Source organism: Salvelinus namaycush, chromosome 15 (genome assembly GCF_016432855.1).
Source record: "Salvelinus namaycush isolate Seneca chromosome 15, SaNama_1.0, whole genome shotgun sequence".
NCBI classification, from domain to species: domain Eukaryota; kingdom Metazoa; phylum Chordata; class Actinopteri; order Salmoniformes; family Salmonidae; genus Salvelinus; species Salvelinus namaycush.
Genome location: NC_052321.1, coordinates 4,873,143 through 4,899,320, shown reverse-complemented (window position 1 = coordinate 4,899,320; position 26,178 = coordinate 4,873,143). Strand labels below are relative to the sequence as shown.

General features: G+C 46.1%; 2 protein-coding genes across 2 annotated transcripts in view; both read left to right on the top strand.

Annotated features, from left to right (window-relative positions):
• Positions 1 to 26,178, top strand: part of LOC120059732 (E3 ubiquitin-protein ligase TRIM9-like) — a 1,105,060-nt gene that overhangs the window by 205,216 nt on the left and 873,666 nt on the right. The window lies entirely within an intron of this gene.
• On the top strand, positions 13,019 to 19,897 carry c15h1orf115 (chromosome 15 C1orf115 homolog). Its single transcript, XM_039009238.1, has 2 exons — positions 13,019 to 13,464; positions 17,423 to 19,897. Exons 1-2 carry the CDS (start codon positions 13,099 to 13,101, stop codon positions 17,552 to 17,554), a joined length of 498 nt encoding a protein of 165 aa, XP_038865166.1. The 5' UTR covers positions 13,019 to 13,098; the 3' UTR covers positions 17,555 to 19,897.

Genomic DNA, 26,178 nt, shown 5'->3' with positions numbered 1-26,178 from the left:
GACCCTAGAGAGTATAACCAGGACTGACCCTAGAGAGTGTAACCAGGGCTGACCCTAGAGAGTATAACCAGGACTGACCCTAGAGAGTGTAACCAGGGCTGACCCTAGAGAGTATAACCAGGGCTGACCCTAGAGAGTGTAGCCAGGGCTGACCCTAGAGAGTATAACCAGGGCTGACCATATAGAGTATAACCAGGGCTGACCCTAGAGAGTGTAGCCAGGGGTGACCCTAGATTGTATTCAGGGCTGACCCTAGAGAGTATAACAAGGACTGACCCTAGATTGTAACCAGGACTGACCCTAGAGAGTGTAACCAGGACTGACCCTAGATTGTAACCAGGACTGACCCTAGAGAGTGTAACCAGGGCTGACCCTAGAGAGTATAACCAGGACTGACCCTAGAATGTAACCAGGGCTGACCCTAGAGAGTATAACCAGGACTGACCCTAGATTGTAACCAGGACTGACCTTAGAGAGTATAACCAGGGCTGACCCTAGTGAGTATAACCAGGACTGACCCTAGAGAGTGTAACCAGGACTGACCCTATAGAGTATAACCAGGGCTGACCCTAGAGAGTGTAGCCAGGGCTGACCCTAGATTGTATTCAGGGCTGACAATAGAGAGTATAACAAGGACTGACCCTAGATTGTAACCAGGACTGACCCTAGAGAGTGTAACCAGGACTGACCCTAGATTGTAACCAGGACTGACCCTAGAGAGTGTAACCAGGGCTGACCCTAGAGAGTATAACCAGGACTGACCCTAGAATGTAACCAGGGCTGACCCTAGAGAGTATAACCAGGACTGACCCTAGATTGTAACCAGGACTGACCTTAGAGAGTATAACCAGGGCTGACCCTAGAGAGTATAACCAGGGCTGACCCTAGTGAGTATAACCAGGACTGACCCTAGAGAGTGTAACCAGGACTGACCCTAAAGAGTATAACCAGGGCTGACCCTAGAGAGTATAACCAGGACTAACCCTAGAGAGTGTAACCAGGGCTGACCCTAGAGAGTATAACCAGGGCTGACCCTAGAGAGTATAACCAGGACTGACCCTAGAGAGTGTAACCAGGGCTGACCCTAGAGAGTATAACCAGGACTGACCCTAGATTGTAACCAGGACTGACCCTAGAGAGTATAACCAGGGCTGACCCTAGAGAATATAACCAGGGCTGACCCTATAGAGTATAACCAGGGCTGACCCTATAGAGTATAACCAGGGCTGACCCTAGAGAGTGTAACCAGGGCTTACCCTAGAGAGTATAACCAGGGCTGACACTAGAAAGTATATCCAGGACTGACCCTAGAGAGTATAACCAGGGCTGACCCTAGAGAGTGTAGCCAGGGCTGACCCTAGAGAGTATAACCAGGGCTGACCCTATAGAGTATAACCAGGGCTGACCCTAGAGAGTGTAACCAGGGCTGACCCTAGAGAGTATAACCAGGGCTAACCCTAGAGAGTATAACCAGGGCTGACCTTAGAGAGTATAACCAGGGCTGACCCTAGAGAGTATAACCAGGGCTGACCCTAGAGAGTATAACCAGGGCTGACCCTAGAGAGTATAACCAGGACTGACCCTAGAGAGTATAACCAGGGCTGACCCTAGAGAGTGTAACCAGGGCTGACCCTAGAGAGTATAACCAGGGCTGACCCTAGAGAGTGTAACCAGGGCTGACCCTAGAGAGTATAACCAGGGCTGACCCTAGAGAGTATAACCAGGACTGACCCTAGATTGTAACCAGGACTAACCCTAGAGAGTATAACCAGGGCTGACCCAAGAGAGTATAACCAGGACTGACCCTACAGAGTATAACCAGGACTGACCCTAGCGAGTGTAACCAGGACTGACCCTAGAGAGTATAACCAGGGCTGACCCTAGAGAGTATAACCAGGGCTGACCCTAGAGAGTATAACCAGGGCTGACCCTAGAGAGTATAACCAGGGCTGACCCTAGAGAGTGTAACCAGGACTGACCCTAGAGAGTATAACCAGGGCTGACCCTAGAGAGTATAACCAGGGCTGACCCTAGAGAGTATAAACAGGGCTGACCCTAGAGAGTATAACCAGGGCTGACCCTAGAGAGTGTAACCAGGGCTGACCCTAGAGAGTGTAGCCAGGACTGATCCTAGAGAGTGTAACCAGGACTGACCCTAGATTGTAACCAGGACTGACCCTAGAGAGTATAACCAGGGCTGACCCTAGATTGTAACCAGGACTGATCCTAGAGAGTGTAACCAGGACTGACCCTAGATTGTAACCAGTGCTGATCCTAGAGAGTATAACCAGGGCTGACCCTAGATTGTAACCAGGACTGATCCTAGAGAGTATAACCAGGGCTGACCCTAGATTGTAACCAGGACTGATCCTAGAGAGTATAACCAGGACTGACCCTAGATTGTAACCAGGACTGATCCTAGAGAGTATAACCAGGGCTGACCCTAGAGAGTATAACCAGGGCTGACCCTAGAGAGTGTAACCAGGGCTGACCCTAGAGAGTATAACCAGGGCTGACCCTAGAGAGTATAACCAGGGCTGACCCTAGAGAGTATAACCAGGGCTGACCCTAGAGAGTATAACCAGGGCTGACCCTAGAGAGTGTAACCAGGGCTGACCCTAGAGAATGTAACCAGGACTGACCCTAGAGAGTGTAACCAGGACTGACCCTAGAGAGTATAACCAGGGCTGACCCTAGAGAGTGTAGTCAGGGCTGACCCTAGATTGTAACCAGGACTGACCCTAGAGAGTGTAACCAGGACTGACCCTAGATTGTAACCAGGACTGACCCTAGAGAGTGTAACCAGGGCTGACCCTAGAGAGTATAACCAGGACTGACCCTAGATTGTAACCAGGGCTGACCCTAGAGAGTATAACCAGGACTGACCCTAGATTGTAACCAGGACTGACCTTAGAGAGTATAACCAGGGCTGACCCTAGAGAGTATAACCAGGGCTGACCCTAGTGAGTATAACCAGGACTGACCCTAGAGAGTGTAAACAGGACTGACCCTAGAGAGTATAACCAGGGCTGACCCTAGAGAGTATAACCAGGGCTGACCCTAGAGAGTATAACCAGGACTGACCCTAGAGAGTGTAACCAGGGTTGACCCTAGAGAGTATAACCAGGACTGACCCTAGAGAGTGTAACCAGGGCTGACCCTAGAGAGTATAACCAGGGCTGACCCTAGAGAGTGTAGCCAGGGCTGACCCTAGAGAGTATAACCAGGGCTGACCATATAGAGTATAACCAGGGCTGACCCTAGAGAGTGTAGCCAGGGGTGACCCTAGATTGTATTCAGGGCTGACCCTAGAGAGTATAACAAGGACTGACCCTAGATTGTAAACCAGGACTGACCCTAGAGAGCTTGTAAACCAGGACTGACCCTAGATTGTAACCAGGACTGGTACTCCTAGAGAGTGTAACCAGGGCTGACCCTAGAGAAGTATAACCAGGACTGACCCTAGAATGTAACCAGGGCTGACCCTAGAGAGTATAACCAGGACTGACCCTAGATTGTAACCAGGACTGACCTTAGAGAGTATAACCAGGGCTGACCCTAGTGAGTATAACCAGGACTGACCCTAGAGAGTGTAACCAGGACTGACCCTATAGAGTATAACCAGGGCTGACCCTAGAGAGTGTAGCCAGGGCTGACCCTAGATTGTATTCAGGGCTGACCCTAGAGAGTATAACAAGGACTGACCCTAGATTGTAACCAGGACTGACCCTAGAGAGTGTAACCAGGACTGACCCTAGATTGTAACCAGACTGACCCTAGAGAGTGTAACCAGGCGGCTGACCCTAGAGAGTATAACCAGGACTGACCCTAGAATGTAACCAGGGCTGACCCTAGAGAGTATAACCAGGACTGACCCTAGATTGTACCAGGACTGACCTTAGAGATTATACAGGGCTGACCCTAAGAGTATAACCAGGGCTGACCCTAGTGAGTATAACCAGACTGACCCTAGAGAGTGTAACCAGGACTGACCCTAAGAGTATAACCAGGGCTGACCCTAGAGAGTATAACCAGGACTAACCCTAGAGAGTGTAACCAGGGCTGACCCTAGAGAGTATAACCAGGGCTGACCCTAGAGAGTATAACCAGGACTGACCCTAGAGAGTGTAACCAGGGCTGACCCTAGAGAGTATAACCAGGACTGACCCTAGATTGTAACCAGGACTGACCCTAGAGAGTATAACCAGGGCTGACCCTAGAGAATATAACCAGGTGCTACCCTATAGAGTATAACCAGGCTGACCCTAGAGAGTGTAACCAGGGCTTACCCTAGAGAGTATAACCAGGGCTGACACTAGAAAGTATATCCAGGACTGACCCTAGAGAGTATAACCAGGGCTGACCCTAGAGAGTGTAGCCAGGGCTGACACTAGAGAGTGTAACCAGGGCTGACCCTAGAGAGTATAACCAGGGCTAACCCTAGGAGTAAACCAGGGCTGACCTTAGAGGTATACCAGGGCTGACCCTAGAGAGTATAACCAGGGCTGACCCTAGAGAGTATAACCAGGGCTGACCCTAGAGAGTATAACCAGGACTGACCCTAGAGAGTATAACCAGGGCTGACCCTAGAGAGTGTAACCAGGGCTGACCCTAGAGAGTATAACCAGGGCTGACCCTAGAGGTGTAAACCAGGGCTGACCCTAAGAGTAGCCATGCTGACCTAGAGAGTATAACCAGGACTGACCCTAGATTGTATACCAGGACATAACCCTAGAGAGTATAACCAGGGCTGACCCAAGAGAGTATAACCAGGACTGACCCTAGAGAGTATAACCAGGACTGACCCTAGCGGTGTAACCAGGACTGACCCTAGAGAGTATAACCAGGGCTGACCCTAGAGAGTATAACAGGGCTGACCCTAGAGAGTATAACCAGGTGCTGACCCTAGAGAGTATAACCAGGGCTGACCCTAGAGAGTGTAACCGGACTGACCCTAGAGAGTATACCAGGCTGACCCTAGAGAGTATAACCAGGCTGACCCTAGAGAGTATAACAGGGCTGACCCTAGAGAGTATAACCAGGGCTGACCCTAGAGATGTAACCAGGGCTGACTCCTAGAGAGTGTAGCCAGGACTGATCCTAGAGAGTGTAACCAGGACTGACCCTAGATTGTAACCAGGACTGACCCTAGAGAGTATAACCAGGGCTGACCCTAGATTGTAACCAGGACTGATCCTAGAGAGTGTAACCAGGACTGACCCTAGATTGTAACCAGTGCTGATCCTAGAGAGTATAACCAGGGCTGACCCTAGATTGTAACCAGGACTGATCCTACAGAGTATAACCAGGCTGACCCTAGATTGTAACCAGACTGATCCTAGAGAGTAAACCAGGACTGACCCTAGATTGTAACCAGGACTGATCCTAGAGAGTATAACCAGGGCTGACCCTAGAGAGTTAAACCAGGGCTGACCAGAGAGTGTAACCAGGGCTGACCCTAGAGAGTATAACCAGGGCTGACCCTAGAGAGTATAACCAGGGCTGACCCTAGAGAGTATAACCAGGCTGACCCTAGAGAGTATAACCGGGCTGACCCTAGAGAGTATAACAGGGCTGATCCTAGAGAGTATAACCAGGGCTGACCCTAGAGAGTATAACCAGGGCTGACCCTAGAGATTGTAACCAGGACTGACCCTAGAGAGTATAACCAGGGCTGACCCTAGAGAGTATAACCAGGTGCTGACCCTATGAGAGTATAACCAGGGCTGACCCTAGAGAGTATAACCGGGCTGACCCTAGAGAGTGTAACCAGGGCTGACCCTAGAGAGTATAACCAGGGCTGACCCTAGAGAGTAAGAACGCAGGGGCTGACCCTAGAGAGTGTAACCAGGGCTGACCCTTAGAGAGTATAACCAGGGCTGATCCTAGAGAGTATAACCAGGACTGACCCTAGAGAGTATAACCAGGGCTGATCCTAGAGAGTATAACCAGGACTGACCCTAGAGAGTGTAACCAGGACTGACCCTAGAGAGTATAACCAGGACTGACCCTAGAGAGTATAACCAGGGCTGATCCTAGAGAGTATAACCAGGGCTGACCCTAGAGAGTATAACCAGGACTGATCCTAGAGAGTGTAACCAGGACTGACCCTAGAGAGTATAACCAGGGCTGACCTTAGAGAGTATAACCAGGGCTGACCCTAGAGAGTATAACCAGGGCTGACCCTAGAGAGTATAACCAGGGCTGACCCTAGAGAGTATAACCAGGACTGACCCTAGAGAGTATAACCAGGGCTGACCCTAGAGAGTGTAACCAGGGCTGACCCTAGAGAGTATAACCAGGGCTGACCCTAGAGAGTGTAACCAGGGCTGACCCTAGAGAGTATAACCAGGGCTGATCGTAGAGAGTATAACCAGGACTGACCCTAGAGAGTATAACCAGGGCTGATCCTAGAGAGTATAACCAGGACTGACCCTAGAGAGTGTAACCAGGACTGACCCTAGAGAGTATAACCAGGACTGACCCTAGAGAGTATAACCAGGGCTGACCCTAGAGAGTATAACCAGGGCTGACCCTAGACCCTATAGAGTATAACCAGGACTGACCCTAGATTGTAACCAGGACTGATCCTAGAGAGTGTAACCAGGACTGACCCTAGATTGTAACCAGGACTGACCCTAGATTGTAACCAGGGCTGACCCTAGATTGTAACCAGGACTGACCCTATAGAGTATAACCAGGACTGACCCTAGATTGTAACCAGGACTGATCCTAGAGAGTATAACCAGGGCTGACCCTAGATTGTAACCAGGACTGACCCTAGAGAGTATAACCAGGGCTGACCCTAGATTGTAACCAGGACTGACCCTAGATTGTAACCAGGACTGATCCTAGAGAGTATAACCAGGACTGATCCTAGAGAGTGTAACCAGGACTGACCCTAGAGAGAGTAACCAGGGCTGACCCTAGAGAGTATAACCAGGACTGATCCTAGAGAGTGTAACCAGGACTGACCCTAGAGAGTATAACCAGGGCTGACCCTAGAGAGTGTAACCAGGACTGACCCTAGAGAGTATAACCAGGACTGACCCTAGAGAGTGTAACCAGGACTGACCCTAGAGAGTATAACCAGGACTGACCCTAGAGAGTGTAACCAGGACTGACCCTAGAGAGTATAACCAGGGCTGACCCTAGAGAGTATAACCAGGGCTGACCCTAGAGAGTGTAACCAGGACTGACCCTAGAGAGTGTAACCAGGACTGACCCTAGAGAGTATAACCAGGACTAACACTAGAGAGTATAACCAGGACTGACCCTAGAGAGTGTAACCAGGACTGACCCTAGAGAGTATAACCAGGGCTGACCCTAGAGAGTATAACCAGGGCTGATCCTAGAGAGTGTAACCAGGACTGACCCTAGAGAGTGTAACCAGGGCTGACCCTAGAGAGTATAACCAGGACTGACCCTAGAGAGTGTAACCAGGGCTGACCCTAGAGATTGTAACCAGGACTGACCCTAGATTGTAACCAGGACTGACCCTAGATTGTAACCAGGACTGACCCTAGATTGTAACCAGGACTGACCCTAGATTGTAACCAGGACTGACCCTAGATTGTAACCAGGACTGACCCTAGAGAGTATAACCAGGGCTGACCCTAGAGAGTGTAACCAGGGCTGACCCTAGAGAGTATAACCAGGGCTGATCGTAGAGAGTATAACCAGGACTGACCCTAGAGAGTATAACCAGGGCTGATCCTAGAGAGTATAACCAGGACTGACCCTAGAGAGTGTAACCAGGACTGACCCTAGAGAGTATAACCAGGACTGACCCTAGAGAGTATAACCAGGGCTGACCCTAGAGAGTATAACCAGGGCTGACCCTAGAGATTGTAACCAGGACTGACCCTAGATTGTAACCAGGACTGACCCTAGAGAGTGTAACCAGGACTGACCCTATAGAGTATAACCAGGACTGACCCTAGATTGTAACCAGGACTGATCCTAGAGAGTGTAACCAGGACTGACCCTAGATTGTAACCAGGACTGACCCTAGATTGTAACCAGGACTGACCCTATAGAGTATAACCAGGACTGACCCTAGATTGTAACCAGGACTGATCCTAGAGAGTATAACCAGGGCTGACCCTAGATTGTAACCAGGACTGACCCTAGAGAGTATAACCAGGGCTGACCCTAGATTGTAACCAGGACTGACCCTAGATTGTAACCAGGACTGATCCTAGAGAGTATAACCAGGACTGATCCTAGAGAGTGTAACCAGGACTGACCCTAGAGAGTATAACCAGGACTGACCCTAGAGAGTGTAACCAGGGCTGACCCTAGAGAGTATAACCAGGACTGACCCTAGAGAGTGTAACCAGGGCTGACCCTAGAGAGTATAACCAGGACTGATCCTAGAGAGTGTAACCAGGACTGACCCTAGAGAGTATAACCAGGGCTGACCCTAGAGAGTGTAACCAGGACTGACCCTAGAGAGTATAACCAGGACTGACCCTGGAAAGTGTAACCAGGACTGACCCTAGAGAGTATAACCAGGACTGACCCTAGAGAGTGTAACCAGGACTGACCCTAGAGAGTATAACCAGGGCTGACCCTAGAGAGTATAACCAGGGCTGACCCTAGAGAGTGTAACCAGGACTGACCCTAGAGAGTGTAACCAGGACTGACCCTAGAGAGTATAACCAGGACTGACCCTAGAGAGTATAACCAGGACTGACCCTAGAGAGTATAACCAGGGCTGACCCTAGAGAGTATAACCAGGGCTGACCCTAGAGATTGTAACCAGGACTGACCCTAGATTGTAACCAGGACTGACCCTAGAGAGTGTAACCAGGACTGACCCTATAGAGTATAACCAGGACTGACCCTAGATTGTAACCAGGACTGATCCTAGAGAGTGTAACCAGGACTGACCCTAGATTGTAACCAGGACTGACCCTAGATTGTAACCAGGACTGACCCTATAGAGTATAACCAGGACTGACCCTAGATTGTAACCAGGACTGATCCTAGAGAGTGTAACCAGGGCTGACCCTAGATTGTAACCAGGACTGACCCTAGAGAGTATAACCAGGGCTGACCCTAGATTGTAACCAGGACTGACCCTAGATTGTAACCAGGACTGATCCTAGAGAGTATAACCAGGACTGATCCTAGAGAGTGTAACCAGGACTGACCCTAGAGAGTATAACCAGGACTGACCCTAGAGAGTGTAACCAGGGCTGACCCTAGAGAGTATAACCAGGACTGACCCTAGAGAGTGTAACCAGGGCTGACCCTAGAGAGTATAACCAGGACTGATCCTAGAGAGTGTAACCAGGACTGACCCTAGAGAGTATAACCAGGGCTGACCCTAGAGAGTGTAACCAGGACTGACCCTAGAGAGTATAACCAGGACTGACCCTGGAAAGTGTAACCAGGACTGACCCTAGAGAGTATAACCAGGACTGACCCTAGAGAGTGTAACCAGGACTGACCCTAGAGAGTATAACCAGGGCTGACCCTAGAGAGTATAACCAGGGCTGACCCTAGAGAGTGTAACCAGGACTGACCCTAGAGAGTGTAACCAGGACTGACCCTAGAGAGTATAACCAGGACTGACCCTAGAGAGTATAACCAGGACTGACCCTAGAGAGTGTAACCAGGACTGACCCTAGAGAGTATAACCAGGGCTGACCCTAGAGAGTATAACCAGGGCTGACCCTAGAGAGTGTAACCAGGACTGACCCTAGAGAGTGTAACCAGGGCTGACCCTAGAGAGTATAAACAGGACTGACCCTAGAGAGTATAACCAGGACTGATCCTAGAGAGTGTAACCAGGACTGACCCTAGAGAGTATAACCAGGGCTGACCCTAGAGAGTGTAACCAGGACTGACCCTAGAGAGTATAACCAGGACTGACCCTGGAAAGTGTAACCAGGACTGACCCTAGAGAGTATAACCAGGACTGACCCTAGAGAGTGTAACCAGGACTGACCCTAGAGAGTATAACCAGGGCTGACCCTAGAGAGTATAACCAGGGCTGACCCTAGAGAGTGTAACCAGGACTGACCCTAGAGAGTGTAACCAGGACTGACCCTAGAGAGTATAACCAGGACTGACCCTAGAGAGTATAACCAGGACTGACCCTAGAGAGTGTAACCAGGACTGACCCTAGAGAGTATAACCAGGGCTGACCCTAGAGAGTATAACCAGGACTGACCCTAGAGAGTGTAACCAGGACTGACCCTAGAGAGTATAACCAGGGCTGACCCTAGAGAGTATAACCAGGGCTGACCCTAGAGAGTGTAACCAGGACTGACCCTAGAGAGTATAACCAGGGCTGACCCTAGAGAGTATAACCAGGGCTGACCCTAGAGAGTGTAACCAGGACTGACCCTAGAGAGTGTAACCAGGACTGACCCTAGAGAGTATAACCAGGACTGACCCTAGAGAGTATAACCAGGACTGACCCTAGAGAGTGTAACCAGGACTGACCCTAGAGAGTATAACCAGGGCTGACCCTAGAGAGTATAACCAGGGCTGACCCTAGAGAGTGTAACCAGGACTGACCCTAGAGAGTGTAACCAGGGCTGACCCTAGAGAGTATAACCAGGACTGACCCTAGAGAGTATAACCAGGACTGATCCTAGAGAGTGTAACCAGGACTGACCCTAGAGAGTATAACCAGGGCTGACCCTAGAGAGTGTAACCAGGACTGACCCTAGAGAGTATAACCAGGACTGACCCTGGAAAGTGTAACCAGGACTGACCCTAGAGAGTATAACCAGGACTGACCCTAGAGAGTGTAACCAGGACTGACCCTAGAGAGTATAACCAGGGCTGACCCTAGAGAGTATAACCAGGGCTGACCCTAGAGAGTGTAACCAGGACTGACCCTAGAGAGTGTAACCAGGACTGACCCTAGAGAGTATAACCAGGACTGACCCTAGAGAGTATAACCAGGACTGACCCTAGAGAGTGTAACCAGGACTGACCCTAGAGAGTATAACCAGGGCTGACCCTAGAGAGTATAACCAGGGCTGACCCTAGAGAGTGTAACCAGGACTGACCCTAGAGAGTGTAACCAGGGCTGACCCTAGAGAGTATAACCAGGACTGACCCTAGAGAGTGTAACAGGGCTGACCCTAGAGATTGTAACCAGGACTGACCCTAGATTGTAACCAGGACTGACCCTAGATTGTAACCAGGACTGACCCTAGATTGTAACCAGGACTGACCCTAGATTGTAACCAGGACTGACCCTAGATTGTAACCAGGACTGACCCTAGATTGTAACCAGGACTGACCCTAGAGAGTATAACCAGGGCTGACCCTAGATTGTAACCAGGACTGACCCTAGATTGTAACCAGGACTGACCCTAGAGAGTATAACCAGGACTGACCCTAGATTGTAACCAGGACTGACCCTAGATTGTAACCAGGACTTCGCCAAGTTAGAACTGAAATCCTGGTAGAACTTTATCTTGTGGCCTTTTCTTTGTATCGATGGAACCGCACTATGATGGGTCGCGGTCGGTCGCCTGGGCGAGGTTTCGGTGCAAGGCTGCGTTGGGCTCTATTGAGTTCAGGGAGATTGGGAAAAGCCTCATCGCCCAAAACATTCCTTGAACAGCTGCGCCATGAACTGGGTTGGATATCCTGTCTCAGAATCCTCTGGCAGTCCAACCACACTGATATTCTGCCGCTTTGAACGTGAAATCAAATCTTCCACTTGTAGCTGCAGAGACTTGTTGGCGTGTCGTCAAGCCTGGTTTCCAGCGCAATGAGTTGGTCGCTGTGGCCCGAGAGACCGGCCTCAACTTCGGCCACTGTGGTAGTGTGAGATTCCACAGAACCCTGGATGGTTTCCACGGTTGCCTGAATTGGAGCCAGTGCAGCAGCCAGTGAGTTATTCACCAATTCTGTGTGTTCTGCTGCCAAACTTTCATGTGATTTTGCCAGCTCTCTGACCTTGGATCTCCAGTGTTATCGAGTTAGCCGTATCACCCGGAGTGGCTATTGAAGCCTTCAATGAAGGTGGGGTGGTAGCCATTTTAGCTGAAGTTGATTTGGTACAATGTGAAGTTTTTCCCGTCGATTTTTCCAAAGCGTGTGACTGGTTTGCTCATGCTAGTGTAGGTACACTTTATTACCGTGTAATTAAAATTACTTTTGAGGTCATGAGAAGTATGAATTTAGGGGAAATTGAGGATTATTTACAAAAGTTGTCGGAGAAGAGACCTCGTGCGACTTCTTTATACATTGCTCAAACGGAAGCCGTTCCTGAGATAATTAAGCAATTAACATCCCATAATGCTTAGGGTCATATATAAAGATGCCCAGTAGCCCATTATTTTGAGTACCATGGCTAGAAGAAGAGATCTCAGTGACTTTGAAAGAGGGGTCTTAAAGGAGCATAGGGGGTTTAAAGGGTGTGCGTGTGTGTGTGTTTGTGTGTGTGTCTCAGTCATCAGATCTCAACCCAAATGAACACTTATGGGAAATTCTGGAATGGTGTCTAAGACAGCGTTTTCCACCACCAACAACAAAACACCAAATTATGGAATTTCTCGTGGAAGAATGGTGTCACATTCCTCCAATAGAATTCCAGACATTTGTAGAATCTATGCCCAGGTGCATTGAAGCTGTTCTTGCGAATTGTGGTGGTCCAGCGCCCTGTTAAGACACTTTATGTTGGTGTTTCCTTTATTTTGGCAGTTACCTGCAGGCTATATTTACTGTAGATTCAGAGACACACACTGACGTTTTTACAACTTGCCACCCAACCTGTAGTTAACCATGTTGTTATTAGGCTACTGTCATAACTACCCTACTTATAACCCAATATTAACGGGGTTTTTTTTAAATTCAATTGAAGCTTTAACCCAATAATAACGTTTATTTTTTTTATTCAATTGAAGCTTTAACCCAATATTAACGTTTTTTTTTGTATTTATTAAATTAAGCTGATATAGACAGCCTGGCTAAAGACCGTCCTATCTTTATCAGTTATCTGGCCAAGTAGTGTGTCGCTATGCGCTTTGGTTCCAAAGGTCCCCTTCCAACATTCCACCTGCTTCACGCACAGCCAATAGACGGGATCGCGTCCTGGTGAACAGGACTGCAGAAAGAAACATGTCGCGACGAAAACGTCAAAACAAAAAGCCATCTAAGTTTGCACCAGAAGACCTGACAAGAATAATCGAAAATGTCGAGTTTCAGTCAGATGATGTGGAGGGGGAGAGAGAGGGCCGGAGAGAAAAGAGAGAGGGGAGGCCGTGGGAGACAGACCCAGGGACAAGAGGCAATCCGATGACTGAGTGTGAGCGCGTGAACGGTCCTACTTCGAAGACGTCCAAACAAGTTCACATCGTCTTCCTCCCCGACAGATACCAAACTCTCATAGAGGAGGTGGAGGACAGCGAGGGAAGAGAGGAGGAGGAGAGGAAAAAACAGGCGAAGGAGGAGAGAAAAAAGGAGAAACACAAGAAGTACAGAAAGGTAGGCTATAATGTTAGGTGAAGCAACAAAAAAAAGTCTCCCCTTTAAAATAGTGTAATATTCTACATTTTGCTTAATAAGATAGTTGTTCCTACATTTACCAGACGCTCTTATCCAGAGCGACTTACAAATTGGAAAGTTCATACATATTCATCCTGGTCCCCCCGTGGGAATTGAACCCTCGTCCCCCCGTGGGACTTGAACCCACAACCCTGGCGTTGCAAGCACCATGCTCTACCAACTGAGCCACACAGGACCATAGTTATGTATCCCAAGAAACATTGCATTCACTGAATTCTTGAACTCTATGTTGCTGTGCTGTGTCACTCTGAACAAGTTAACCATTCACTAACTGACTGTGTATGGTGAACTTTGAGTTAGTTCAACTCTGTCAGCCATATTTACAGGATCAGATGGGTTAGTCAGGGGAGGACTTAGTGATTTGGAGGCCCCAGGCAGAGAGACCAGTCAGAGGCTGGGATTTATAGTAAAGACATGTAATTAAACTGTACAAATATATTACATTTTAATGTGCCTTGATGTTTTCATTTGATTGTCAAACAAATCACTTCAAAAAGTAGGTTACCTTCGCATGTTCATCTAAAAATAATTCCAGCATCCGAACAGTATGCTGGAATTGGCTGAAACTAATTCCCCCCGGAGAAAGCATTCCGAGCGAGCGAAACAGCGCCCCTCTGTCTTACTATATGTAACCCATGTATCTGATGCTGTCTGGCCAAAAAGAGTATGACATGCCATAATATTTTTGGCCAGACACGTTCAGATACATGGGCTATACATACATGCCTTCTACCTCTATGACAATGGCAGTATTATCAGCAGCACCTGTCTTTTTACTAAATAAATGTGTATTGTATCCCCCTAGAGTCTAAGGGCCTGGGCTTCTACTAAGCTAACATAGGGTATTGTTTTAAGACTGTCACACCAAGGATCATTTAGCTATTTGATTTTGAATTTAAGGACCCCTTTAGGTATAAAAAAATATATACAAAAATGATTTGATGAAACATTGAATTTTTACCTAACCGCTATTAGCCCATAGAAACACATTTAATATCAGATTCATGTATCGAAAAGCAGATAGTCAACAATTGAATCAAAAGGAAGTCTGGGGGTTTTGAAGTGTCTGTCCTATATTTGAGCGGTATAAGAAAGCTAAGATTAGTTCGTTTTTTTTTTTACAATGGAATTACCCGTATACCTTTAGGTGGAAATGGCCTATTCACTCCCATACAGTACATGTTTAATCTCCAGGTTTGACAAACACTGCTGTACTGTAGCTCGACCACCTTCCGCCGAAGGTGCAGCCGACATCAGTGGTTTGAAAAACCTCCCCAGATATGAAAAACCTCCCCAGATATGAAAAACCTCCCCAGATATGAAAAACCTCCCCAGATATCTCTAGTTTAAACATGTTAGCTAGCTCTTGGGGCGGCAGGTAGCCTAGTGGTTAGAGCGTTGGACTTGTAACTGTAAAGGGTTGCAAGATCAAATCCTCCGAGCTGACAAGGTAAAAATCTGTTGTTCTGCCCCCTGAACAAGGCAGTTAACCCACTGTTCCTAGGCTGTCATTAAAAATAAGAATTTGTTCTTAACTGACTTGCCTGGTTAAAAAAAACATATAGATTTAGATGGGGATTTTTTTGTTGTTGCTTTAAATGGAGCATAAGGGATTTTAAGACTGTCACACCAAGGATCATTTAGCTATTTGATTTTGAATTTAAGGACCCCTTTAGGTATAAAAAAATATATACAAAAATGATTTGATGAAACATTGAATTTTTACCTAACCGCTATTAGCCCATAGAAACACATTTAATATCAGATTCATGTATCGAAAAGCAGATAGTCAACAATTGAATCAAAAGGAAGTCTGGGGGTTTTGAAGTGTCTGTCCTATATTTGTATTTAAATATTTTCTAGGTAAAAATAAAAATGCATGCCCAGCTCATGAGGCCCCTTGATGATGCCTCTTCTGACAATTTATTAATATTTTTTATTTAACCTTTATTTAACCTGGCAAGTCAGTTAAGAAGTTAAGTACAAATTCTTATTTACAATGACGGCCTACCCCGGCCAAACCTGGACGACGCTGGGAAAATTGTGTGCCGTCCTATGGGACTCCCAATCACGGCCGGTTGTGAAACAGCCTGGAATCAAACCGGTGTCTGTAGTGACGCCTTTAGCACTGAGATGCAGTGCCTTAGACCGCTGCACCATTCGGGAGCCCAAGTATTGCAATGTAAAGTCCGCAGGTGGGGTTAGTTCAACTCTGTCTGCTATCTCTAGTTACAGGATCAGATGGGTTAGTTCAACTCTGTCTGCTCTAGTTACAGGATCAGATCAACAACACTGTAGCCTATGGGCCTATTGTATGTGTGATGAGCTGTTTTGTGAATTAATGAATTGAGCTGTATTAACTTTTAAGCTTGACTGTTGTATATTATCACATGGGTTATGATCAGGATAACAACCATGCAGCCTATGTTTGATTGATATTGCTTGTTGTTAATATAGTAAATTGACAACAGTTTGTTAGATATGTGTTAAGGGGGGTGGATATGGGGTTAAGGGGTGTGGTTATGGGGTTAAGGGGTGTGGTTAGGGGTTAAGGGGGTTGGTTATGGGGTTAAGGGGGTTGGTTAGGGGGTTAAGGGGGGTGGCTATGGGATAAGGGGTGTGGTTATGGGGTTAAGGGGTGTGGTTAGGGGTTAAGGGGGTTGGTTATGGGGTTTAAGGGGGTTGGTTAGGGGTTAAGGGGGGTGGCTATGGGATAAGGGGTGTGGTTATGGGGTTAAGGGGTGTGGTTAGGGGTTAAGGGGGTTGGTTATGGGGTTTAAGGGGGTTGGTTAGGGGTTAAGGGGGGTGGTTATGGGATAAGGGGTGTGGTTATGGGGTTAAGGGGTGTGGTTAGGGGTTAAGGGGGTTGGTTATGGGGTTTAAGGGGGTTGGTTAGGGGTTAAGGGGGGTGGTTATGGGATAAGGGCTGTGGTTAGGGGTTAAGGAGGGCGGTGGTTAGTGGTTAAGGAGGGGGTGGTTTGTGGTTAAGGAGGGGGGGGGGGGGTTGTGGTTAAGGGGGGGGGGGGGGGGGGGGGGGTTGTGGTTAAGGAGGGGGTGTTTGGCGTTAAGGAGGGGTGGTTAGTGGTTAAGGAGGGGTGGTTAGTGGTTAAGGAGGGGGTGGTTAGTGGTTAAGGGGGGTGTTGTTAGGGGTTAAGGGGGGGGTTGTTAGGGGTTAAGGGGGGGGGGGTGGTTTGTGGTTAAGGAGGGGGTGGTTAGTGGTTAAGGGGGGGGTTGTTAGGGGTTAAGGGGGGGGGTTGTTAGGGGTTAAGGGGGGGGGGTGGTTTGTGGTTAAGGAGGGGGTGGTTAGTGGTTAAGGAGGGGGTTGTTAGGGGTTAAGGGGGGGGGGTGGTTTGTGGTTAAGGAGGGGGTGGTTAGTGGTTAAGGAGGGGGTTGTTAGGGGTTAAGGGGGGGGGGTGGTTTGTGGTTAAGGAGGGGGTGGTTAGTGGTTAAGGAGGGGGTTGTTAGGGGTTAAGGGGGGGGGTGGTTTGTGGTTAAGGAGGGGGTGGTTAGTGGTTAAGGAGGGGGTGGTTAGTGGTTAAGGAGGGGGTGGTTTGGGGTTAAGGGGGGGTGGTTTGTGGTTAAGGAGGGGGTGGTTAGTGGTTAAGGAGGGGGTGGTTAGTGGTTAAGGAGGGGGTTGTTAGGGGTTAAGGGGGGGGGGTGGTTTGTGGTTAAGGAGGGGGTGGTTAGTGGTTAAGGGGGTGGTTAGGGGTGCTGAGAGCAGAGCAGTAGACTGTGAGTAAATCTCTCACAGCCCTAAGCTCTTACATATGACACTAATTAACTGCTGCAACACACACTCACATACACCATACCACACACACAATGTGTGGTTTTGTGCCTGACCCTGTGTCTGTGTCCCATTGGTCCTGTCTGGTAGAACGTCGGGAAGGCTCTGCGGTTCGGCTGGCGATGTCTGGTTGCCGGGTTACAGAGCTTAGCGAGCGGCTATGCTACACCCCTTTCGGCTGCAGCCACGTTGGGGACCGACGTCCACAGAACTCACCGCTAGGCATGATGGGACGGAGGACTAATATCTGGGACTAGACACATACAGTCTCAACTGCATTTTATGTCATTATTTCAGACTTGAACCGTTACCTAATACAGTATGTGTTTCTAGTGGTTAAATCAGGCTGTTGGTTATGTAATGTTACCTTCTCCTGTTTAGTTTTACTCTGGTAGCATTGGCATATTTGAATAATATTTATATGTTTCACGTTGAATGTTTTGATGTTTACCGGTCTTTGTTTTGATGTTTACCGGTCTTTGTTTTGATGTTTACCGGTCTTTGTTTTGATGTTTACCGGTCTTTGTTTTGATGTTTACCCGTCTTTGTTTTGATGTTTACTGGTCTTTGTTTTGATGGTTACCCGTCTTTGTTTTGATGTTTACCGGTCTTTGTTTTGATGTTTACCGGTCTTTGTTTTGATGTTTACCGGTCTTTGTTTTGATGTTTACCGGTCTTTGTTTTGATGTTTACCGGTCTTTGTTTTGATGTTTACCGGTCTTTGTTTTGATGTTTACCCGTCTTTGTTTTGATGTTTACTGGTCTTTGTTTTGATGGTTACCCGTCTTTGTTTTGATGTTTACCGGTCTTTGTTTTGATGTTTATCGGTCTTTGTTTTGATGTTTACCGGTCTTTGTTTTGATGTTTACCGGTCTTTGTTTTGATGTTTACCCGTCTTTTGTTTTGATGTTTACCGGTCTTTGTTTTGATGTTTACTATCTGAAAAGGCAGTAAAGAGAGTGACAAGGAAGAAAGAGAAGGACTGAGAAAGTACAGCACTGTAGAATATGAAGAGGATGGAAACAGAAATGGATATAGAATTGAAAAGAGGAAAAAGTATGACGGGTGAAGGTTTGAGAGAGGATGCGGAGATGAGTTGATAGGCCTTCATAAAGTGTCTTTCTCCCCGAAGCAAAGTAAACAACTCTACAGTATGCACCATACAATACTACGCATTTAACTGGTTTACCTGGTAGATTCAGAAAGGATTGTGACCAGGGAAATGAACCAAAATGCCTGTCCAGGGTTCTACCATTCCCACCGTGGTACTAACCAGGGGTGTATTCAGCAGGTCGCATCGGTTTTGGAATGCTCAGATAAAACTATGCTATGTAGATCTCAGATAGGGAGGGCTGTAACGTAGACGCTTGGGAGTCAGGAAGCAGTTGGAGAATTTAATAGAATGCAAACAATAACCAACACAACACCAGGAGTAACGTCGGGACATGAGCACAGAGTCAGTAACGCCTGGAGGGGAATATAAGGCTTAAAATACAGTAAAATGTAGCTCTGTCACATGATTTAAAATACAGTAAAATGTTGCTCTGTCACATGATTTAAAATACAGTAAAATGTTGCTCTCTCACATGATTTAAAATACAGGATAAAATGTTGCTCTGTCACATGATTTAAAATACAGTAAAATGTAGCTCTGTCACATGATTTAAAATACAGTAAAATGTTGCTCTGTCACATGATTTAAAATACAGTAAAATGTTGCTCTCTCACATGATTTAAAATACAGGATAAAATGTTGCTCTTTTACAAGTGCTATGTATATGGGGAGTAATCAGGAAGGTGATAGAGTCCAGGTGTGCCTGATGATGATGTGCAGGTGTGTGTAATGATGATGTGCAGGTGTGTGTAATGATGATGTGCAGGTGTGTGTAATGATGATGTGCAGGTGTGTGTAATGATGATGTGCAGGTGTGTGTAATGATGGGTAGCCAGGGCGGTGGTTAGTAAACCGGTGACGTCGAACGCCGGAGGGGAAGAGCAGGGGTAGACGTGACAATGGCACTCTGTTTGGCACAATCATGTGACAGAACAATATTTGATCCTGTATTTTAAATCATGTGTCAGAGCAATATTTGATCCTGTATTTTAAATCATGTGACAGAGCAATATTTGATCCTGTATTTTAAATCATGTGACAGAGCAATATTTGATCCTGTATTTTAAATCATGTGACAGAGCAATATTTGATCCTGTATTTTAAATCATGTGACAGAGCAATATTTGATCCTGTATTTTAAATCATGTGACAGAGCAATATTTGATCCTGTATTTTAAATCATGTGTCAGAGCAATATTTGATCCTGTATTTTAAATCATGTGTCAGAGCAATATTTGATCCTGTATTTTAAAACATGTGACAGAGCAATATTTGATCCTGTATTTTAAATCATGTGACAGAGCAATATTTGATCCTGTATTTTAAATCATGTGTCAGAGCAATATTTGATCCTGTATTTTAAATCATGTGACAGAGCAATATTTGATCCTGTATTTTAAATCATGTGACAGAGCAATATTTGATCCTGTATTTTAAATCATGTGACAGAGTGTCACGTTCCTGACCTTATTTCCTTTGTTTAGTATTTGTTTAGTTGGTCAGGACGTGAGCTGGGTGGGTGTAGTCTATGTTCTATGTTTCTAGGTTAGGTTTGTCTGATTGGCCTGATATGGTTGTCAATCAGAGGCAGGTGTTTTACGTTGTCTCTGATTGGGAACCATATTTAGGTTGCCTGTTTTCACTATTGGTTTGTGGGTGATTGTTCCTGTTCGTGCATTCATGTGTTCACTAGTTCAGGACTGTAGCTTCGTCGGGTTTTCGTCTGTTTATTGTTTTTGTTCGTATTGAAAAAGTATTCCAATAAATATGGAAACGTACCACGCTGCGCTTTGGTCCTCCTCTCTTTCCACCGACGAAAGACGTTACACAGAGCAACATTTTATCCTGTATTTTAAGCCTTATACAGAAACTACAACAAAAATGACAGCAACTGTCTGAGGACGGTGCTGGAACATCTGACAGAAAAACAAAGGTGGACAGTTTGATGAAAAACCTTTAAATAAAAGGTTAAAATCCAGGCATGTCACATTATAATGTAAAACACAGGGCTTAAGAAAAAGGAATCACAGCTCTATTCATGGCATTTCTATCCACAACGGTTGACAACTTTTACCTACTGGACATGACTCAGACCTATGTTCAGTGAGATTCGCAACATTAAAGAGGCACTATGTAGAAATTGGGGAAAATATATTTCACTGCAGTGGCGATGGTACAATGTTTATCTACGCTGTATTTGCTTGTTTTTGTCACATAAACTGAAATTAGGCGAACTATTTGAAGTTTCAGCAACAAGGAAACCGCGGAGCAAAATCCGAAAGTAAAAGACACAAAAACAAAACTTAAGAACGTGAAGCATAGAAATAGCACGTATAGAACAGATCTTCTGCTTCTTAGACTTGCTTTCAATGAGAATGACAGATCTATAACATACATTTCAATGTGAATTTGGTCGGGTCACACCAAATAGTTGGCAACTTTAATTAAAGATAGAAATGCAGTAAATAGACCTGAGACGACACCCTATTCCTACCTGACAGACAAGGTTATCTGCTCTAAACAGGAATTTTCTATGATATCACGTGCAGTCCTAGAGTGAATCAACTACTGTAGAGTAAACTAGACGGTTGAAAATTGTGGGAGGGAACCTGGATGTCTAGAGAGACTAATGAGGTACAACAGTCTGGCACAGGACGGGGGTTAGAGATCTGTAAGGTACAACACATGTGGACTCTTGTCTCGGTCCTGCAGTGTGTTGACAGCTGTAATCCTGAAACATGTACACTGCTGCTTCGGTATCACTGTGGAAAATACATATCAACTTCATTTCAAACCATGTTGAAGGCCTTCTTGGCTGTTTTCAACCTATTCCATCACCGTGTGTGTGTGTGTGTGTGTGTGTGTGTGTGTGTGTGTGTGTGTGTGTGTGTGTGTGTGTGTGTGTGTGTGTGTGTGTGTGTGTGTGTGTGTGTGTGTGTGTGTGTGAATGAATGAACTTGGCATTTTACAGGCATAAGAACAAACATACAGGTAATAAATCATCAGTGGATACTGGAAATGGTGTGTTGTGTTTTATAGACCCTCCTGTGTTTTATAGACCCTCCTGTGTTTTATAGACCCTCCTGTTTTATAGACCCTCCTGTTTTAGAGACGCTCCTGTTTTATAGACCCTCCTGTGTTTTATAGACCCTCCTGTGTTTTATAGACCCTCCTGTGTTTTATAGACCCTCCTGTGTTTTATAGACCCTCCTGTGTTTTATAGACCCTCCTGTTTTATAGACCCTCCTGTGTTTTATAGACCCTCCTGTGTTTTATAGACCCTCCTGTGTTTTATAGACCCTCCTGTTTTATAGACCTTCCTGTTTTATAGACCCTCCTGTGTTTTATAGACCCTCCTGTTTTATAGACCCTCCTGTTTTATAGACCCTCCTGTGTTTTATAGACCCTCCTGTGTTTTATAGACCCTCCTGTTTTATAGACCCTCCTGTTTTATAGACCCTCCTGTGTTTTATAGACCCTCCTGTTTTATAGACCCTCCTGTTTTATAGACCCTCCTGTGTTTTATAGACCCTCCTGTTTTATAGACCCTCCTGTGTTTTATAGACCCTCCTGTTTTATAGACCCTCCTGTGTTTTATAGACCCTCCTGTTTTATAGACCCTCCTGTGTTTTATAGACCCTCCTGTTTTATAGACCCTCCTGTTTTATAGACCCTCCTGTTTTATAGACCCTCCTGTGTTTTATAGACCCTCCTGTGTTTTATAGACCCTCCTGTGTTTTATAGACCCTCCTGTGTTTTATAGACCCTCCTGTGTTTTATAGACCCTCCTGTTTTATAGACCCTCCTGTTTTATAGACCCTCCTGTTTTATAGACCCTCCTGTGTTTTATAGACCCTCCTGTTTTATAGACCCTCCTGTGTTTTATAGACCCTCCTGTTTTATAGACCCTCCTGTTTTATAGACCCTCCTGTTTTATAGACCCTCCTGTGTTTTATAGACCCTCCTGTTTTATAGACCCTCCTGTTTTATAGACCCTCCTGTGTTTTATAGACCCTCCTGTTTTACAGACCCTCCTGTTTTATAGACCCTCCTGTGTTTTATAGACCCTCCTGTTTTATAGACCCTCCTGTGTTTTATAGACCCTCCTGTTTTACAGACCCTCCTGTGTTTTATAGACCCTCCTGTTTTATAGACCCTCCCGTGTTTTACAGACCCTCCTGTTTTATAGACCCTCCTGTTTTATAGACCCTCCTGTTTTATAGACCCTCCTGTGTTTTATAGACCCTCCTGTGTTTTATAGACCCTCCTGTTTTATAGACCCTCCTGTGTTTTTCAAGCTCTCCTTATTTAGGAAACTGATGCTGCTTATTGGTATTACAGCTTTCCCCTTTGTTTGCACACTAAAACTGGCCCATGAGACCCGATGATCCAAACCTGTAGAGGTAGAGGTAGAGGTAGAGGTAGAGGTAGAGGTGGAGGTGGAGGTGAAAAGGTAGAGGTAGAGGTGAAAAGGTAGAGGTTGAGGTGGAGGTTGAGGTGGAGGTAGAGGTGTAAAGGTAGAGGTAGAGGTGAAAAGGTAGAGGTAGAGGTGAAAAGGTAGAGGTTGAGGTGGAGGTTGAGGTGGAGGTAGAGGTGTAAAGGTGGAAGTAGAGGTGGAGGTGGAGGTAGAGGTGAAAAGGTAGAGGTAGAGGTAGAGGTAGAGGTGGAGGTGGAAGTAGAGGTAGAGGTAGAGGTGGAGGTGGAGGTGGAAGTAGAGGTAGAGGTGGAAGTAGAGGTAGAGGTAGAGGTAGAGGTAGAGGTGGAGGTGGAGGTGGAGGTGGAGGTGGAAGTAGAGGTAGAGGTAGAGGTAGAGGTGGAAGTAGAGGTGGAAGTAGAGGTGGAGGTGGAGGTGGAAGTAGAGGTAGAGGTAGAGGTAGAGGTGGAGGTGGAGGTGGAGGTGGAGGTAGAGGAAGACCAAGAACAAGGAGAGTAATCTCTGATGGTGCATTGAGGGTTCAACCATGGTTTGACCTTGAGAGAGGCTGGGCAGAGAGTGCTGCTTCACAGTAGCATCCATCATCCGGACCTTCCAAAATGAGAAGAGGTTTGTACTGCAGACATTGGACATCTCTGCTACTTTTACTACTTGAAAGGAGAACAATATAAAGCACAGTAAAGACTGTAGATTCCAATACATACTGGAAGGGGAAACATAGTAAATGTTTCATATATGACTGCATGGAGGAAACTGGGAGCTATACTACTTTGTAACATGTTAATCTTGAATACTGTATTACTGTCGTGTTTACTGTTACTGTATGCTATTTAGTTTTACAGTTTTTTCTGGTTGCTTAACCACCATCTTTAAAACTATAGACTATTTTTGAAAAACTCTACACACTAACCACAAAACCTTACACCAAACCAGCAAAACATTAGACATCTCTTGCAAAAAAACAAATACTACTTGCAAAACTCTTCAAATTGTGTTTTTGCGTCAATACAGTACACACAAACCATCATTTGAATAAGCACACGAAGCACCAACTACGAACTGATAGTATAAATGAAAAACACTTTGGCTTTTGCTTTTTTCTGCATGCAGGGCAAAGGAGTTTGCAATAAAGTTTTGTCACACATGTAGTAAACACACAGGTATCCTGTAACGGCTTTCCTCTTCCTCTTCATCCGAAAAGGAGGAGTAGTGATTCGACCAAAATGCAGCGTGGTTATATGACATGATATTTATTAACAAAACGGAAAAAACACGAAAACACTTTAACAAACTACAAAACAATAAACGACGTAGACGAACCTGAACATAAGAACTTACATGACACGAAGAACGCATGAAACAGGAACAGACTACATAAACCGAACGAACGAACAAACAAACCGAGACAGTCCCGTGTGGCGTGACAAACACAGACACAGGAGACAACCACCCACAACAATCAATGTGAAAACACCTACCTTAATATGGCTCTCAATCAGAGGAAATGAAAACCACCTGCCTCTAATTGAGAGCCATATCAGGTCACCCTTTAACCAACATAGAAACACATAACATAGACTACCCACCCAAACTCACGCCCTGACCGTCAAACACATACAAAATAACAGAAAACCGGTCAGGAACGTGACATATCCAAATGTGTAAAGTATGGAAGTGTATTCCAAACCTAACACACTATCAATACAAATAAGGTTGAAATTATTAGTATAATTGTTTCTCTAAATGTTCTAACACTCCTTAAACAACAAAAGCGCAGTAGAAGAAAAACCAAAACATTTGTGCTAGAAAAAAAAAAGAACTGAAAAAAATGTTGGCTACATCTCGTCTTCTTTGTGGGTCTGGCCATAGATCCATCTCATTATGAAAGTACAGTACATAATACTGTACCAGTAAGACTACAGTTACTTACCGGTTCTCATTTCTAAATATCCTGATGATACCTGCAACAGTATAGCGGCTCAGATTTGGTTGAACCCGTTGCCCAGCCTCCCTCATGCTCATCCCGTGGTTGACAACATGGTCAACCAGTCGCTCTGATTTCATCAGTTATTGTGTCCCTGACTCCCCTTCCTTTTCCTCTTCCCCGTCCTCTCCTTCTCTCCCGCCCTACTTCACCTCTTTCTTCTCCTCCTCCTCCTCCTCCTCTTCCTTCTTCACCTCCTCCTCGTCCTCCTCTTCCTCCTCATCTTCCTCCTCGTCCTCCTCTTCCTCCTCCTCCTCTTCCTCCTTCTTTTCCTCCTCTTCCTCATCTTCCTCCTCCTCCTCTTCCTCCTCCTCTTCATCCTCTTCTTCCTCCTCTTACTTCTCCTCTTCCTCTTACTTCTTCACCTCCTCCTTGTCCTCCCCTTCCTCCTCTTCCTCCTCTTCCTCTTCCTCATCTTCATCCTCCTCTTCCTCCTCCTCTTCCTCCTCTTCGTCCTCCTCTTCCTCCTCCTCTAGTTCTCACCCCTCTTACTCTCTGTCCAATATTGGCCACCATTGTTGTCCAAACCAAATGTTTACCTGTTACCTATGTATAGTGCTCAAGCTCTGATTTGTAAGTGAACTCATTATCTAAAAGGCTTTTCACGTGTCAATGTGGACAGGCAATTGGCGAAATAGTGTAGCAATGTAGAGACCAATGTTTACAGTTTTGCTAGAAGTGTGTTATTAAATTGCAAACTGAGTGTAAAGCAGTGAGTTGTGTTTACAGATTTGCAAAAAGTGTGTTATAAAATGACAAACTGAGTGTAAAGCAGAGAAGGTGCATTCAGTTTGGCAACACTTGGTAAATGCATTGACTACAAGTGTTAATGGTTTCGGAGATAGTGCTTCAAGAATCACTGCTAGTGTTTAAACACTCAGCAGAAAAACGGTACTATAACTGAAAGACGACCACCACGAACAGGAAAGCTGCCATTGTGCAAATGGTAGTTGAACATAATGCCATAAGACTGCGGGAAATCCAACAACAGATGATTGAAAACCCTGCCATCTTTCATCACATCAGAGTGAGGTACCAGGCCAGCGCGGGGGGGGGGAAATGTCACCATATGCACAGCTATGAGCCACAATGGGATCCTCCACCGCCATGCCACCCTCTCCTGAACGCCTTACGTGACCATCTTTTTCAGCCAGAGACGTCCAGGTGATCCTGAGCAGCAAATGTTCTAATTTGGGACAACGTACGTTTCCCATTGGGCTGCTCAGGTCCTCCGCAACTGCTTCCATGACAACTGCTTCCAGAATATATTGCCTGTGATGTTGATGAAAATCTGTGGCTGGACCAAAACAACA